This window comes from Aplysia californica, unplaced genomic scaffold, assembly GCF_000002075.1.
Source record: "Aplysia californica isolate F4 #8 unplaced genomic scaffold, AplCal3.0 scaffold00302, whole genome shotgun sequence".
NCBI lineage: Eukaryota > Metazoa > Mollusca > Gastropoda > Aplysiida > Aplysiidae > Aplysia > Aplysia californica.
This window is the reverse complement of record NW_004797572.1, coordinates 664,778-683,287: the sequence shown is the minus strand read 5'-3', so window position 1 is coordinate 683,287 and position 18,510 is coordinate 664,778. Positions and strand designations below refer to the sequence as shown.

The 18,510-nt window shown below is 39.8% G+C and overlaps 1 protein-coding gene across 1 annotated transcript in view; it reads right to left on the bottom strand.

Annotated features, from left to right (window-relative positions):
* Positions 1 to 9,645: 9,645 nt before the first annotated feature.
* The window catches only part of LOC101847592 (microfibrillar-associated protein 1), a gene marked incomplete in the record, with an annotated part of 15,614 nt that continues 6,749 nt past the window's right edge, over positions 9,646 to 18,510 (bottom strand). The window contains 5 exon segments of the mRNA XM_013084565.2: positions 9,646 to 10,248; positions 11,803 to 11,892; positions 13,595 to 13,754; positions 17,079 to 17,239; positions 18,064 to 18,172. Of these exon segments, the coding sequence (XP_012940019.1) occupies positions 10,072 to 10,248; positions 11,803 to 11,892; positions 13,595 to 13,754; positions 17,079 to 17,239; positions 18,064 to 18,172 (697 nt within the window).

Here is an 18,510-nt window from a genome sequence, read left to right as displayed (position 1 = left end):
CTTATTATGAAAAGCAGAATTTGCTACTTGACATAGGCCTTTTATGCTGTGGCACATGATAGCAAAGTCCTTTGGTGGCCAGTGAATTTTTCTTTGATTTTTGTGTCTTTCTTGTACTGAATTGGATGTTGTGCAGACTTTTGTGGGTGGGGTTATTGTAGCGACTTGAACTTGGGAGGAGCTCTGCTGTGTGTGGTCATTCGTGTTGGCTGTTTGTTTAATCACAGCACAACCAAAAGCCCGTTTGTTCACACTCTTGATTTTGTTTTACAGTACTGGTTACTGGGACTGGGAATATCTTATGATAATGTCCTGTTTTCTGAGTCTTAACAGTTTATTGACAATTGAGTTTTTTTTTTCCGTCACCACAAATCACCACCCCTCTTTTTTTTTTTCTTTTTTTTTTTTGTAACATGTTATTTTCAGTGGTTTGGTATGGTGAGTAGATTGATAACAGAAATCTTGATAACACCTTTGGGATTAGAGGGGAATACATTAACACTAGTAACAGTGGCTTTTTTTCTTTTCCCAGAGATAGAAGTAGGGACAAACGGAGTGCCTCCTGTGACATATATTGTACTAATGAAATAAATGTGTTTTGGCCACAGAAAAAGCAAGCTCTGTGGTCTGCTGTTACATTCCGACTGTTGCTAAACTCAGCTTCTGACCACTTCATCCATCTTGTACAACTTGTGTGAGCAATGATGAAACAGAAAAAGAATTTCCTGTGAGCTTTGTTTACGGTTACCACCAATTTAAAAAAAAATAAAATTGAAATTTGGTCCTACGCAGAATGCATGTTTGTTGGAGAGATATAAAGATGCATTGGTTTGCTTTATAAATAGAGAGGTTTCAAGATTTCAGATAAATCAGAAACTTGGGACTCGTGTAAGTGTCCACTTTTTGCCCGACTGGGCCAATTGTTATTGGCTTTTTTTTTTTCTTTTCTTTTTTCTTTTTTTTTAATTATAAAAAGTCCTGATATAATGAGATGTATTAGACAGAATGATTCATGAATTCTGAGTTTCCCTGGAGTTGAGGAATTTTGTTCAGTAGTTAGGTTAGCACCTCTCCTTCTAATGATTCTCCACAAATCAAGCGGTCCCCTAGTGTAGTAGTAGTAGTAGTGTAAGGCAATGACGTATGTGACACTACTCCTTGGAATTTTCAGGACAAAGAGTCGTTATTGCTGTCATTGTCGTTTATTGCTGTCATTGTCGTTTATTGATGAATATTATGTGACCATTTTGCTGAGAACACAAAGAATGCTTTTTATGCTATAGAAAGCTGGCGTGCGCAAGCAAAAGCTGTTGGTAATATTCCCTGCAGTGTCTTGTAGACGTTGAATGAGAATGAGTGTACAAGCTTGCTGCTTCCACACTGCCTGGCTTGTTGCTAGTTTTCTAACAAGGCAAAAGGTTCTCCCAGTCCTCTGCCTCAGAGCTTGTGGCCATTTTTAAAGGCAGTTCGCATTTGTAATGCAGATTACGGCTTTGCTTTATTTGCTCCTCAAAAGTATTTTATACCTACGCATGTGTATACTTTCACACAACCCACCAATGTAAACAGTTGATAAGCGCAATAAAGATTTATGGATGTTGTATTCCTCTTGTCGCGTTTTTTATTTGAATGTCGTACTACTTTTTGTAGCTGATGTTTGTTTATCTTGAGATCACCATTTGTCTGCTGTGGAGGGTTCTTCTTGTAGTTCACGGGTGGTTGGTGGGTGATCCTACTTTTCTTTACCTGCTGTTTCTGTTTGTTTTGCCTTTTTTATTTGTTTGTTAATCTCTCATGGTCTACAGGTTATGCTGTTTGCCTCTCATTCGATAGGTCCTCGATTCGAGACCTGACAACAATGGAACATTTTCTTCTTTCATATTCTTTCCTGCTCTCTAACCATATGTTCTGTCGTCATCTGCTTTTGTCTCCACTTTCCATATGAACCAGTTCTGACCAATAGGTTCTACTGCAACCCACGCATTCTGTGTGCGCAGGTTTCGGTCAACGACGTTTTCTGGTCTTTCTGAACTCCAGTGAATGTCATTTCTTGTGTTCACGTCTCTGTTCAAGTAAAAATGGGCTTCGTGGGTGGTTGGCGGGTGCTCTGGTGTGGTTTGGTTCTTCTTTCCTATCAAACATCTATCGTCCTTATATCCCCTTCTTCTTTTTCATGTTTGTTACTCTCTTTTAACGCCTCTAATCTTCTGGCGCTCATATGACCTTATGCAGTTGCGAGCGCCGTAAAATCTCTACAAAAATGGGCTTCATCATCATTAAAGAATTACCATAAGCATGATCCTCAAGAAACCATAGACACCATTTGACCTTATGCAGCCACGAGCACCGTATAACCTCCACAAAAACTAAACTTTGTGGCGTCGGTGGCCTAGTGGTTAGGCTCTCTGACTCGCAACCGTAAGGTCGTGGGTTCGAATCCCGTCAAGGGCCCGACGTGTCCTTGGGAAAGGCACTTTACACGAATTTTCCTCACTTCACCCAGGTGGGAATGGGTACCCGGCTATAGACAGCGAAAGATCTTGTCAGTTTGTTAGTGTTTGAGCGCTTAATCTGCTGCTTGCACTGTATACTTCCCCGGGAAGCTGAGAATGTTTCGGAGTGTTCTATGGTCTGCTGGGGTAATAATATAGTGTAAAGTGCATAGAGCCTGCTGTTGAGCGGGGATATGCGCTATACAAATGATATCTATTATTATTACATGTATTATTAAACTAAAAAGAAAACTTAACATGTATGTAGGTAGGCCTACATCACATTTTATGTAGATTCTACGGCTGTGATGGAAAATGTACATATGTGATGAGTTAAAAAAAAAAAAACCATTGTAAAGAAAACTGCTTTACACGAGTTTTGTTATTTTGGCTATTACGTATGCCCTAAATAAGGGTTGGGGAGAGGGGGGTTGCGTTATTTTAAAGTTATATTAGGCCTACAGGCCATGTCATACATGTGGCCTTTTCTTTATATTATTATTTTTTTTAAACGACTTTTCCCATCTACCAAACTTTTCTCCCAGTTTTTCAGTGGCCTTCACTGGATCTATTGACTCCAAATATGATTGGATTTTCATTCTCTTGATCCTGAATACATCTACAAAGAGAACAGTACCTTTTAGTAGAAAGGCTCATAAATATCTAACATTGAAAAGAGGTCACTCATGAAAAAAAAGCCTATAAAACGCTGGCACTTTTGGTAAAACAGAATAACGTGTTAGTTACTTCAACTAAGCATACACCAAAGCTTGAAAGTGTAACGAAATACCACACAAATTGCTATAAAAAAAGGAGTACGGAGAAATGAGAAATAAAGATGTTTCCAGCTTTTGTGGCATATCTAGCATTGAATAGAGTTCACTCGTGCAAAGAAGCCTGTAAAACGCTAGCACCTTTTGGTAAAAGAAAATAATATTAGTTGCTACAACTAATCAGGCACAGACACTGATAGGTTATAACCAGTTCTGAAAGTGTAACGACCGACCACTCAAATTACTTAAAATGTAGGACTATGAAAAAAAGATTTTTCTAGTTTTCAGAGAATATCTAGTTTTGAATAAGAGTTCACCCGTGCAAAGAGCCTATAAAGTGGAAGCAGCAAAAAAAAATAATAATAAAAAAATAAAAAAAACCCACAAAAAAAAAGAACACTATTTTCTTAGCTATTACAAATAGGCGTGCACAGGACCTAATAGATTATAACCAGTACTGAAAGTGTAACGACTGACCAGACATATTACTGGAAAATATAGAAGGACTGAGAAAAAAGGTGCTTTCACTCAGCTTTTAGAGCATATCTAGCTTTGAATAGAGTTCTCTCGTGCAAAAAAAGCATATATAAAACGTTAGTACCTTTGGTAAAATGGAATACTGTGTTACAAACTTTAACTAAGCATGCCCCAAAACTAGTTGATCATGACCAGTACTGAAAGTGTAACGACCGATCACTTAAATTACTCAAAACCGCAGGAGGACTATGAAATAAAAGTTCTTCCAGTTTTCAGAGCATGCCTAGTTTTGAATAGAGTTCACCTGTGCAAAGAAGCTTTTAAAATGCTCGCACCAAGGTAAAACACAATATTATTATATTAGCTGTTCCAACTAGGCGTGTACTGTAGTGTACAAAAAACTAGTAGATTATAACCAGTACAGAAATTTAACGACCGACCAGACATATGACTGAAAAATGGAGGAGGACCGAGAAATAAAGATGTTTACAGATTTTAGAGCATATTATTATAGAGATCTAGCTTTGAATAGATTATGGCCAGTATTGAAAGTGTAACGACCGACTAAATTATTGAAAAATGGAGGAAGACTGAGAAATAAAGATGCTTTCAGCTTTTAAAGCATAATCTAGCATTGAATAGAGCTCAGTCGTGCAAAAAAAGTCTATAAAACGCTAGCACTGTGGGTAAAACAGAATAATGTGTTAGTTACTTCAACTAAGCATTCATAAAGGCTAGTTGATTACGACCAATACTGAAAGTGTAACGAAAGACGACACAAATTACTGAAAAAAGTAAGAGGACTGAGAAATAAAGATGCTTCCAGCTTTTAGTTTAGAGCATACCTAGTTCGAATTTGATTAAAGTTCACTCGTGCTAAGAAGCCTATAACACGCTAACACATTTAGTAAAACAGAATAATCTCTTAGTTATTACAACCAAGCATGCACAAAAACTAATAAGTTCTAACCAGTGCTGAAAGTGTAACGACCGACCGCTCAAAGTCAAATTACTTAAAATGTAGGAGGACTATAAATAAAAGATTCTTCCAGTTTTCAGAGAATATCTAGTTTTGAATTTGAATAATAGAGTTCACTCGTGCAAAGAAACCTTTAAAATGCTAGCACCAGGGTGAAACACAATATTTTGTTAGCTGTTACAAATAGGCGTGCACAAAATGTAATAGATTACCGTACAACAAGTACCGAAAGGGTAACGACCGACCAGACATATTACGGGAAAATGTAAAAGGACTGAGAAAATGAAAAATATGTGCTTCCAGCTACTTTTAGAGCATACCTAGCTTTGAATAGAGTTTACCCGTGCCAATCAGCGTATAAAATGCTAGTACCACTGGTAAAACACAATACTATATTAGATGTTACAACTAAGCATGCTCAAAAAGAAGTAGATTATGACCAGTACTGAAAGAGTAACGACCGACCAGACATATTACTGGAAAATGTAAAAGGACTGAGAACAAAAGGTGCTTGCCAGCCTTTAGAGCATATCCAGCTTCAAACAGAGTTCACTCGTACAAAAATGCACATAAAACGCTAGCATCTTTGTTAAAATAGAATAATGCGTTACGTACTTTAACTAAGAATGCACAAAAACTAGTAGATTATGACCAGTACTGAAAGTGTAACGATAGACCACACAAATTACAGAAAAATGGAGGAGGACTAAGAAATAAAGATGCTTCCAGCTTTTAGAGCATATCTAGCTTTGAATAGAGGTCACTCGTGCAAAGAAGCCCATAAAACGCTAGCACCTTTGGTAAAAGAGAATAGTGTTAGTTACCTCAACTAATCATGCACAAAAACCAATAGTTTATAACTAGTACTAAAAGTGTAACGACCGACCACTCAAATCACTTAATATGTAGGAGGACTATGAAAAGAAAATTCTTCCGGTTTTTCAAATTCGGTAACTTTTGAATAGAGTTCACCAGTGCAAAGAAGCCTTTAAATGCTCTCACCAAGGTAAAACACAATATTATATTAGCATTCGCTGTTACAAGGCGTCGGTGGCCTAGTGGTTAGGCTCTCGGACTCGCAACCGTAAGGTCGTGGGTTCGAATCCCGTCAGGGGCCCGACGTTGTGTCCTTGGGAAAGGCACTTTACACGAATTTTCCTCACTTCACCCAGGTGGGAATGGGTACCCAGCTATAGACAGCGAAAGATCTTGTCAGTTTGTTAGTGTTTGAGCGCTTAATCGGCTGCTCGCACTGTATGCTTCCCGGGAAGCTGAGAATGTTTCGGAGTGTTCTATGGTCTGCTGGGGTAATAATATAGTGTAAAGCGCATAGAGCCTGCTGCTGAGCGGGGATATGCGCTATACAAATGATATCTGTTATTATTATTATTACAACTAGGCATGCACAAAACCTAGTAGATTATGACCAGTAGGGAAAGTGTAACGACCGACCAGACAAATTAATAAATAATGGAGGACAGAGAAATAAAGATGCTTCCCAGCTTTTAGAGTATATCTTGCATTAAATAGGCTGACATGGAGACACATGGTTGTTGTCACGTTCCAATTATGGGCTAATTGGAAGAAAACGCGCCAACTTTTGAGAAGGGTGCCCTCTGGAAAACACCTTTAACGGTGAGTACTAGATCTAGTCTTTTTTTTTAGAATGAAAAAACAAGCGTTGTCGATTCTTTAGATATTCAGGTACCCCAGAAATGGGCAAAACTAAAAATCGAATTTTTGACCCAAGCATCGTGTTTTGCAGACCAGTGACATGACTACAGCATTAACCTTTTCGCTTCGTGCGGATTTCACTATGCGCATTACCTAAGAACGCCATTATTTTATGTACGCTATTCCCTGGAAACGCACGATTTTGGGCGTGTTTTCAAAGAAATGAATCGCCATTGTTTTAAATCATAGACGTTTATTTCTGGTGTCAAAGTAAAGTTTAAATCTTTGTCAACACAGACATAATTTTTTGACCATATTCACTTTCTTTGACCAAAGTTGTCAACAGCACAAACGAGTGTATGAAGCTGAAAAAAAAAGTTTTCAAAACAAATTTTACACCCCGATACACACACTAAACAGTTCAAGGGTGCTTTTCAATGATCATAACGCCTGTTCAGACAGGCGTGATCTATAATAAATATAATTTAACTAAAATTATCTGAAAATTCAACTGAACGAGTGAAAAATGTGCTGTTGTGAGCAGATTTATGAACAGCTCAATATCTTCAAGCATTGATTGAGTCAGCTCCTTTCCTGCTCTCTGATCTTTTTCTGTCGTCTGCTTTCGTCTCCACTTTTTGCTCTGTCCTCCACCTTACCCCTTTGCCTCCTCCTTTGGACTCCCGACTCTTTCTGTTGCCTTTCTACTGCTTATCTTCTGCTCCCTCTTACTGTTGTCTTTGAGCCGCACCCATGATATCAAGGTAGGTACGATCGAACACCAAGCCCTCTCGGTTAAGGAAGAAAAATTTCGGAGGTCCCGTGTGCAGGTTGCGCACGCTAAACTAGTTAAAGGTCCATTGGTGGTCCCAAAATCGATAAGAGCAGGCTTCGACCGCTGCCCAGGCAAGATTCAAAATTAATTCCTACCAAACTGAAAATGTGTCCGGCGCGCCCATGTGACCTTATGCAGTTGCGAACGCCGTAAAACACTTGTAAAAAAACCCAACAAAAAACAACAACAAACAAACAGACAAACAACAACAAAGGAAGAAAGAAACTCAATTAACTCAGTGTTTCGATAAAGTGAAAAACGAAAAGGCGTTTGTCTTCTCTTTGAAACCGGCCTTATGTTCCTTGAAGTTCCAATGTTTTCTCTCTCTCGCTCTCCTAAAATGTAATTGTAGAAGTTTTACGCCCCCACCGACATTATTTAGATCATTGAGGAGGCGGGGCTTCCGACCATGCGTGTCAGGGACAATGCGGGTTGAGAGAAATCCAACATTCCACTTTCCAGCAGAAAGACATGGGTACTCGGTAGAAATTTTCTCGCTGTACCACAAATGTCTGCTCTTTCTCTTAACCTCTGTTTCTGTCCCTCTCTACCTCTATCGAACTGTCTCTCTCTACTTGTCTTCTGTCTGTCTCTCCTGGCATTAGTGGTGTTATGGTCAGACTCTTTGCTATGGCACGTTTAGATACGAGTTAGATTCCTGAATGTTGATCCACCTGAACACAATTTGCCAACGTTTTCTTTTTCAGTCAAAATCGATAGTTATTGTTTTTCTGTGTTCTTTCAAACATTTCTATGGGCTTGTCAATCCTGTTTTTCTTGTATTTTCCAGACATCTGTGTTTTCTTTGGTATAGCTTCCCTCTAACCACTCAACCAAACATAAGCCCCATGAAGATATTCAAATCACAACTGAAATTTTCAGAATGGGAAAATTTAGAATCTCTGAAGGGTTTTCTTCGCTTAACAAAAGATTAACATTTTTTTTCAATTTCAAGAATAGACCAACTTGACGTAGATCTAGCAAAATTTCTCGAGTGAGAGATCGATATGAGGCCGGTGACTCTTTTTCAAAAGTGGCATCATCTAACTTACAGTTACACTTACGGATTATCGTTGATTCGTCTTTTGAAATAGTACATCACTATTACTAAAGAACAGACGTACCCTGATTTTTTTTTCTCGCAAACTTCAGTACCTTTGAATCCTTCATAGGTGGGTTTATCCTCTTCAGATAAACTCTGAATGGGGAATGGCCTTTGAAATACACCATGGTTTCACCAATACAAAGTCCTGCTTTGGTTTTTACAGGTTTAAAAAAACTTTCTTTTGTAGATACGGGATAAATTAAATGGATTCATCTTTAAAATGTTAAGACAAAGCTCCCCGTAGTGCACTGGTGCTGTGTTGTTTGAAAAATGAGAAGCGAGAACTGTCAAGAACCGTTTTCTTTACTTGTACATCATTATTCAGCAGGAAGATAAGTGCAAACCAGGGCTTCAAGGTCAATGAGCCCCTGTAGTTGTAGTTGGCTTAGTGCTACGTTGACCTTGGAAAATCATTAGAGTTCAGAATTTAAAAGTGCCTAGGCCAGGAGCAAGGCAAACATTAGGTTGACACGGTGTTGGAAAACTTCTGCCATTCTGTGGAGTAGGGAACAGCTTAGGCTAGTGAGAGAATTAAAAAAAATTATATACCTCCCCTGGCTATGACACTCTGGGGAAGAAGACTATCCATAGCTATATTACGAATTTTTAAGCCAGATTACTAACTTTTTATTAGTTGATTACTGAAACATAAGCTGGTGGCGGGTGGGCAGCCCTGCCCATGCAAAAATTCAAAATAATTAATAATTCCTACCAAACTACACTGTAATAATATTGTTTAATGTGTCCTGCTCGCTCAAATGACCGTAACCAGTTGCAAGCTGTAACACGTAATCTTCTGATGACCTATTATTAGTGTTGCAAGTGCTGAAAAACTCTTACTAAAACTCAACCATTCTGTTCTTTCTGGAGAAAGTGACAGTGTAAACTGGCTTTGCCTCCTTGTGTTTAGCGAGGAAGTTGAGGGAGAGAAGCAGCATTTTAGTTGAATTCTAAAAGCAAAGCGGCAAGATGATGGATGGCGACTGGTAGGATAACAAGCGTAAGTTAAGGACAAGGTTTTTTAGCTTTAGTAGACGTTTTACGGCGCTCACAACTGCATAAGTTCATAAGAGAGCCAGAAGATTAGAGGTGTTACAAGAGAGTTACAAACATAAAAAAGAAGAAGGGGGAGATAAGGACGATAGATGTTTCATTGGAAAGAAGAAGCAAACCACACCAGTGCACCCGCCAACCACCCACAAGGACAAGGTTGCCCACATCCAAGGGGAACAAAAAAATAGAATTTCGTTGAAGGTGAAAAGTGCAGCAGTTCTTTCTACACATGACACAACAAATCCAAGTACAAATTATAAAAATTTCTCAATATTTATTTACAAGTGATATTTACATCACACCGAGACCATACTTCGTACAACCACACATCTAAAACCAGCTAAATTCTCATATTTCATAAACTCAGAATGTTTTCTCTCTCTCTCTCTCTCCCTCTCTCTCTCACATACACACACACTGACATGCTTGGTAAGAATGTTCACTTCTTAAACTTGTTCGTACAACCATGCATATTCTTCTCATATTTCAGAAACTCAGAATGTTCTCTCTCTCTCTTTCTCTCACACACACTAACACTGATACGTTTAGTAAGGGTTTTCACTTCTTAAACTTGTTCGTACAACCATGCATATTCTCATATTTCAGAAACTCAGAATGTTCTCTCCCTCCCCCTCTCTCTCTCTCACACACACACACATACACTGATAAGTTCAGTCAGGGTTTCACTTCTTAAACTTGTTGGACGGTCTGTCAAACACTTGCTTCATGCCCCCTCCCTTGGCCGTGTGGAATTTGAGGTTCTGTGCCGTGTCCTGCATCCAGGGCGCCTCGTACTGTGTGGTGTCTTGGTCCAGAAGGTGAGTGTACTTTGTGCGTCCTGACCGGCCAAAGTTCTTAACCTGCACAAACGACACAAACCAGAACATGAGACCGTTTTCACATTAACCAAACCGTAACATGAGACTGAGACCGTTTCCACATTAACACACACTTTACTTTCATTCGACCGTTATTCAGATCCCCACCCGTTCTCAAAACTTATATTAGAAAAAAACAACCCCAACAACAATCAAATGCTAAAAACATTCAACCAGTTCCACACCCACCATTATCCTCCCTTTTTTTTGCCCCAATTCAGAAAAAAAGGAACTTAAAAAGCAACCCCCAATTTAAAAAAAAAATGATGATGATGATGATGATGACAAGTGGCAACTTGCAAATCATCAGCCAATTTTTCAGATTCACAAGCCCAACATTTTGAAATTCTTTTTTTTTTTTTTTGTTTCAATTTCTCAGTCTGTCTGTGGTTTCAGTTGCATGTGCTCAAGACAAAATATTCTGAAGAAATTCAAATGATGAATGTTGAAAAAAGCAAAGAACGATGCATAATGTGGGTGCAATTTTTAATGAAAGTTGTTTTACTCTCATGAAAAACGCAGCTGAACAGCCTGCAGACGAAATACCTGTAGATGTCATTGTCACTGCAAACCCAAAATATACCAAAATCTGCTGTAACGGCGACCTGTTAAAGACAATAAACTGTACAAATGACCATCCCCCCCCCCCTTACCCCATGTCTTTTTCAAATAGATTTCAATTATACCATCCAAGACTAAGATATTCATTTTTCTAAGACAACCACTTTTTTACTTGACACTGGACAATCTCCTGTCCTACAGTCCTACTATACGAACCAAATCTTTGGGAATTGCTTTTATCCTGAGAAATTTGATATCTGTGAGGCAGCGTGGTGGAATCAGGCTCCCGTCAAAATAATCAAAGTGAAGAAACTTGCATTTTTCCGCAGGTTTGTGAATTTTTATCAAATTTTTGTTTTTGGGCTCAACACCTTTCATGCCCATTAAAGAACTCATTTCTGTGTGGATTTTCCTGGAAAACGCTAATTAAAGGCACAAAAAATGGAAATTTTCAGTTTCACGGACTCTTAAGCTATGGAAATAACTAATCTTTGACGGCTATTTTCTCACTAACTTTTCCTCTGAAAACAGGTGACCCCCTCCTCCTTCATAAACAAATATCTCGACTTGTATTCAAGACAAATTGATATTTTTTTCATTCAAATATAGGCAAGTATTCAAGGTAAATTGATATTTTTTTCATTCAAATGTAGACAAAAAGTGAACAAGATTTAAGATGATACCAATAACTCTACATGCACAAAAATTGACGAGAGCCTGATTCCACCACGCTGCATCACACTTTATTCAATCCCATCAGGCAAACAAAATGTTATAACATTTTCAAATTTGCTCCAGTTGACCTTCGGGCAACTTTCCAAAAGACAAACACCTGCAGAGTAAATAAGTGGTGTCCAAAACCCTCCAGCTCCTCAGTATAGGTGAAGGGGTGGAGTCTAACTGCATCACTTTCTGTAAAATAATTTTGCTAATATATACAGCAAAACCGTGACAGGACAAGACGGGGCACTTTACCTGCATAACTTTCGGCAAAATGGTTTTGTCAAAGTGATCCTCGAGGGTGGGCTGAGAGAAGTCCTGTTTGTACACCGTGTCCTCCTCATTCTGAAACATTACAACAACAACAAAAAATATTTATAAAAAAATACACTTGCTGGCATTTTTCATACATTAACTCATTCAGTGCTACAGACGAGAATACTCGCGAAACCGGGGCCCAGATCACATACTAGCGACGGGTATTCTCGCATTCTGCTTCGCTATCTTTATGGAAAGAATTACTCTATCTAATCCATACCCAAGTTATCATAACCAATCATGATGCATTATGGGAAAGGTCAAGGAGACATTTTTTCTGCCCCAACAGCCATTGAGCCCGCTAGTTTCCATTGATTTTCCTGGGCAGACCTAATTTCATGTTTCCGTAACAAAAGTGCGAAGTATATACAAGGGGAGTTCACTACTGGAGCTCTCAGCATTGAACGAGTTGGTAAATCATTGAAAAAGAATCTGATTCAATGGCAATTTACATTGACTGTAACCCGTAACTTTCACAGCAAATGGGAATAACTCCTCAACGACTGAGATAGTCCAAGAACAACAGTGAATATCTCCTACCGATCTTAAAGGACCGTCAAGATGAAAAAGGAAAATCTCAGAGTCCTACAGCTCTCCTAAAGTCTAAAAACATGGAATGTCTCCTGCAGTCTGTTGAAAAAAAGGTATGGGCTTAATGCCTCTGTCAATACTAGTAGATTATTTAAGAGGCAGGAATTCCGAGTTTAATGTCCATCTCCGAAAGGTCAAGCCAAATAGAAATTTCGTGTAAAGTGCCTTTCACAAGGACACAACGTTGGACTGAGCTGAAGCTTGAACCATGAACCTGCAACCTCACGATTGTGAGTCCAGTAGCCTAACCACCTATGCCACTTGCAGTCTACTGATAACATAGAATATTTTTACCTATGTGAAAGGCCACAACTTGCCATTATCCCTTCTCACAAAGAGCCACAGCTAAACAATCATCCAATCTCACAATTTATAGCCCCCGTTAAATAGTCATCCAATCTCTCAAAGAGCTACACTAAATGGTTGCTTTTAATCACAAGGGGGCTATCCCGAAAAATGCTATTTTTTCTTTTTATCCAAACAAATTTACACACCAATGAAACCAAACTCCTCCTTTAGGTGGGGCAATGCCCACTTTTGGTGTAGGTCAAGATTTCTGGAAACCCCTGAAATCTGGGTTAGCCCGCGATCAAGTAATCATTGTATCTCACAAAGAGCCACCTCTAATCACAATTTTTGCTTCTCTTAGTGTAGGACTCCACCACACGCCATTTTGCTAAGAAGGACAGTGGGGATCAAGCGGTACAATTGACTCACAAATGCTCAACTGTGGGAAAGAAGCCAAAGACCAATAAAGGAAGACATACAGGTGAAGAAATGGAAATGGATTGGGCACATCCTGAGGAGACCCCCGACAAGCATCATCCGACAGGCTTTGACGTGGAATCCACAAGGAAAACGTAAGAAAGGAAGACCAAAGATGACATGGAGGCGAGCGGTACAAGTGGAAATGGAAAAGGCGGGGACATCATCGAAACAGCTAAAAAGGATGCACAGGACAGGCTCCGCTGTAGAAATGTTGTAGATGGCCTACGCTCCACTGGGAGTTAAAAAGGGCAAGAGAGAGAGAGACACGCCGGTATGTAAAGTGTATGAGTCATACTCTGAGCAGTCAATCTAAGTTCCTCACAAAGACCACCACCCGCAATCGCAAAATCAACGGGGGACGAGAACTCACCAGGAAGAAGGCTCCTCTGTGGTAGTACTTCTGCAGGAACTTGTACTTTCCTTTGGGAGCCTTGTTGGTCACCTCTTTCGGGTTCGTCCTGGCCTCCTGCCTACGCTCCTCCTCTGTCATGTTGCGCAGTCTCTCAACTTCCAGTTTATCTTTGTCAAGTCTAGATTTTAAAAAAAAAAAGAAGAGGTACCAAAACTCAATACAAATTAAAGAACTGGTCTGACAATTCAGGGCATTGTATTCAAGGGAAAAGGAAATTGAAGCAGTTTGTAAGATTAGTCTTAATTTCTAATTAGAACACCCTCCCACCAGAAAAAAAAAGAAATATCAGTGACCCAAAAAACCCAACCCAACACCCCTCCCCTCCCCAAAAACAACAACAAAAAAACCAGCGTGGTAGTTCTCCTGCAGGTTCAGTCTTGCAGAGAATCTGGATCAGTCGACGTTCTGTTCAATATACTGTACCCAGAAGACAAACCTTATATAAATCTTTATGAAACTTTCTTAGCTTCCTGGAAAGTATTGGAGCAAGCTGCCATGACACAAGTGCTCTCAACCACTAATATACCGTGAGACCTTCTCCTGTCTCAGCTAGGTAATCACTCAGTATGTAGCATAAACACGGCCTCGCGGGCACTCGCGGCCTTCCGACCGCGTGGTATCGGTGAAATCGGGGTAATTCCGATTGCTGTTTCTTTGCTCTTTCGTTATAAAACACCAAATGCAGTACACCTTGTAAAAGTTCAGCTTTTCCTCGTTACAATGGTGTAAGTTGTTTATATGTCCGATTATTAGGAGCTGGAGAATCGCTGACAAAAGCGAAGCCCCTCGCGGTCAGAATGCGTGGTCGGCCGGTTAAAAAATTGACACGCGTGTATTCAAATGCTTCGCGGAACGAGGGATGACCAAACACCGTCTTTTCATACGCGGAGAACTGTAGAGCTTTAAACGGGCTTTCCCGTGGTATATATTTGGCTTTTGGCGTTTAAATAGAAAGCTTTTAAAAATGCTGTCAAAATGTTTAAAGATCACTTTTTACACAAAATATGTAAAATACCGGCTTAAAAAAGGAATTAATAAAAAGATCAGTTTATTTTCTATTAGAATAAAGTAATCAGCTTGATATTACATTTCATCAATCTTTCCCCGAGACTCGGAAAATATGTGACCCAGCACGCGGGGTACACTACAGTAGTATAGAGCCGACTCGCTCGCCGCGGGAGCTAGTGCGGCGCCGGCCGGGTCAACGCTCGGTGTTTTTGGTCGAAATAACGACAGATCATCGTGTTTGAGGTGATAAAATACTGATTTGTCATGATCTCAGTCTTGAAAATAATTAGGCTCCATATATTTGTTAAAGTGATTGTACTGTTAATGTGGAGATGTTTAGTGCTCTTGGTACTCTTTTATTGTCTGTCAAACATGGGGTGGCAGCCAGTGACTGACTTTATTTTAGTTTAGTAGAGATTTTATGGCGCTCGCAACTGCATAAGGTCATATGAGCGCCTATCACTGACTTTAAGAAATTTGATCAAATTTTAAACAACTACCATTTTCTTACAAATTGACTGAGAGGTTAAAGAATGGTACCAAAATGCTCAGTGGATATAGGCCTTTCAAATGGAACAGATAAATTTGGCATACAGCTACTTTGAAAATTTAGTTTCTGGTACCTGCACTCAGTTCAGCCGCACTCCCACTGTGATGTCAAGACAGCAGGGATGGAAATTTTCCTTAAATTTACGGAAATCTGTAATTTTGATTTGCTCCGTCATTTTCCGTAAGTGTTGCTGTCTTCTCTCTTTCCCTCAAACCACTAAATCGTACACTTCTCAATTGTCCCTATCTCTCTTTCCATCAAGGAAACACATCTTATCTTCTCTGTCCTCCCTTTTTCCCTCATACAAACAAACTGTACACTCTTCTGTCCTTCCTGTCTCTTTTTCCATCAAAGAAACAAATCTTATACTACTTTGTCTTATCCGTTTCACTTTCCCTCAAATAAACAAATCTTGCACTTCTCTGTCCTCTCCTTCCCTGAGACAAACAAATCTTGCACTTCTCTCTGTCTTCTCCTACCCCGTAGACAAACAAACAAATCTTACGCTTCTCTCTGTCTTCTCCTACCCCCTTAGACAAACAAACAAATCTTACGCTTCTCTCTGTCTTCTCCTACCCCTTAGACAAACAAACAAATCTTACGCTTCTCTGTCCTCTCCTTCCCTGAGACAAACAAATCTTGCACTTCTCTCTGTCTTCTCCTACCCCTTAGACAAACAAACAAATCTTGCACTTCTCTGTCCTCTCCTTCCCTGAGACAAAAAAATCTTGCACTTCTCTCTGTCTTCTCCTACCCCTTAGACAAACAAACAAATCTTGCACTTCTCTCTGTCTTCTCCTACCCCTTAGACAAACAAACAAATCTTACGCTTCTCTGTCCTCTCCTTCCCTGAGACAAACAAATCTTGCACTTCTCTCTGTCTTCTCCTACCCCGTAGACAAACAAACAAATCTTACGCTTCTCTCTGTCTTCTCCTACCCCGTAGACAAACGAACGTAGACAAACAAACAAATCTTACGCTTCTCTCTCCTCTCCTTCCCTGAGACAAACAAATCTTGCACTTCTCTCTGTCTTCTCCTAACCCCTTAGACAAACAAACAAATCTTACGCTTCTCTCTGTCTTCTCCTACCCCGTAGACAAACGAACGTAGACAAACAAACAAATCTTACGCTTCTCTCTCCTCTCCTTCCCTGAGACAAACAAATCTTGCACTTCTCTCTGTCTTCTCCTACCCCTTAGACAAACGAACAAATCTTACGCTTCCCTCTGTCTTCTCCTACCCCGTAGACAAACGACCGTAGACAAACAAACAAATCTTGCACTTCTCTGTCTTCTCCTACCCCTGAGACAAACGGACAAATCTTACGCTTCTCTCTGTCTTCTCTAACCCCGTAGACAAACAAACAAATCTTACGCTTCTCTCTGTCTTCTCCTACCCCGTAGACAAACGACCGTAGACAAACAAACAAATCTTACGCTTCTCTCTGTCTTCTCCTACCCCGTAGACAAACGGACAAATCTTACGCTTCTCTCTCCTCTCTGTCTCTTAGACAAACGGACAAATCTTACGCTTCTCTCTCCTCTGTCTCTTAGACAAACGGACAAATCTTACGCTTCTCTCTCCTCTCTGTCTCTTAGACAAACGAACAAATCTTACGCTTCTCTCTGTCTTCTCCTACCCCGTAGACAAACGACCGTAGACAAACGAACAAATCTTATGCTTCTCTCTCCTCTCTGTCTCTTAGACAAACGAACAAATCTTACGCTTCTCTCTGTCTTCTCCTACCCCTGAGACAAACGAACAAATCTTACGCTTCTCTCTGTCTTCTCCTACCCCTGAGACAAACGAACAAATCTTATGCTTCTCTCTGTCCTCTCCTACCCCGTAGACAAACGACCGTAGACAAACGAACAAATCTTACGCTTCTCTCTCCTCTCTGTCTCTTTTGACCCGCTTCAGTTCTCGTAGTTTCCACAACTCATACTCCTCCTCGTCATTCTCGTCGTCTGTTTCCATTTCGTCGCAAGCCTGCTGGAGACTTTTCTCTTCCTCCATCTCTCTCTTCATGTCCTGGTTCGCCATCTACAAAGCCAAGACAAAACATCCGTTCACTCAACCACACCAACAACAAACTGTCCCCGTGGTTTTATACACCCCGCATAATTTAATCATTTTTTGACTAATTTCTGATTATTTTCCTTTCTCATTCTTTGTTAAAATTAACAGAATCGCATAATTTCACATTTTTGGGCCCAGTTTACATAATTTCAGAATTTTTTTTGCATAAAACAACAGGACAGAACAAAAGCCACCTTACCAGACAAGGGTGGCCATCTTTTCAACCTCAGATGACAGCACTAGCATCATTTTGACTGTTTATTTTCACTGTAAGAGCCGTTATCTTCATGACTTTCTTCTTCCATCATAAAAACTGTTATCTTCTTGACTATTTTCTTCAAACATAGATAAGATACATCTTTATTGTCCAGATCCTGGCACATTGGTTTGGTGTTTCACCATGTATAGACACACACACACACACACACACACACACACACACACATACCCATATCCACACACAAGCACGCTTACAGTCACATGCATAATATAAATGAACAGTAGTATAAACAATAATAATCTTAAGTTTGATAGGAACAGAGAAGTCACTTTGACTATTTTCTTCAGTTGTGGGAACAGATATCGTTTTGAACACTTTCCTTTTCTACAGAGTCTGAAATTATTTTGACTACATTCATCTGATACAAGAACCGATATCTTTTAGATTATTTTCTTTTACTGGAAGAACTGATATCGTTCTGACTATTTAATTTTTTTTTTCTACTACCACAACCGATATCACTGGAGATCCCAGAGAGAGCCAGCCAGTACAATATAGAAAGACATACCTTGATGGTCTGTCGTTTCCTCTCCTCCGCCAGTCTCTTGGCTTCCGCCTCCAACTCCTTCGCTTTTTCCTCTTCTCTTTCCTTTTCCTGTACGGTAATTCTGTCCTTCCTAAAAACAAAGAACGGCAATGAGCGCTGGAAAAAGACATTTTTATTCCAGGTGAAAGAGACAGTCGTGATGTCAAGAAGCATGAAAGAGAAAGACAATGTAGAAGAACATAGGGATGGAGCACATAGCAAAATGAAAGAATTCAGGTATATATGAAAAGGGTGTATATTGTGTGTGTATGTGCATGCGTGTGTGTGTGTGTGTGTGTGTGTGTGTGTGTGTGTAGGGGTATGGATAAGTAAGAATAAGACCATTTAGATACCGTATGTAGTGTGTTTCTGTGAGCGCGCGTGCAGGGCTATGGATAAGCAAGAATGAGAAAATTTAGATGTGAAGAG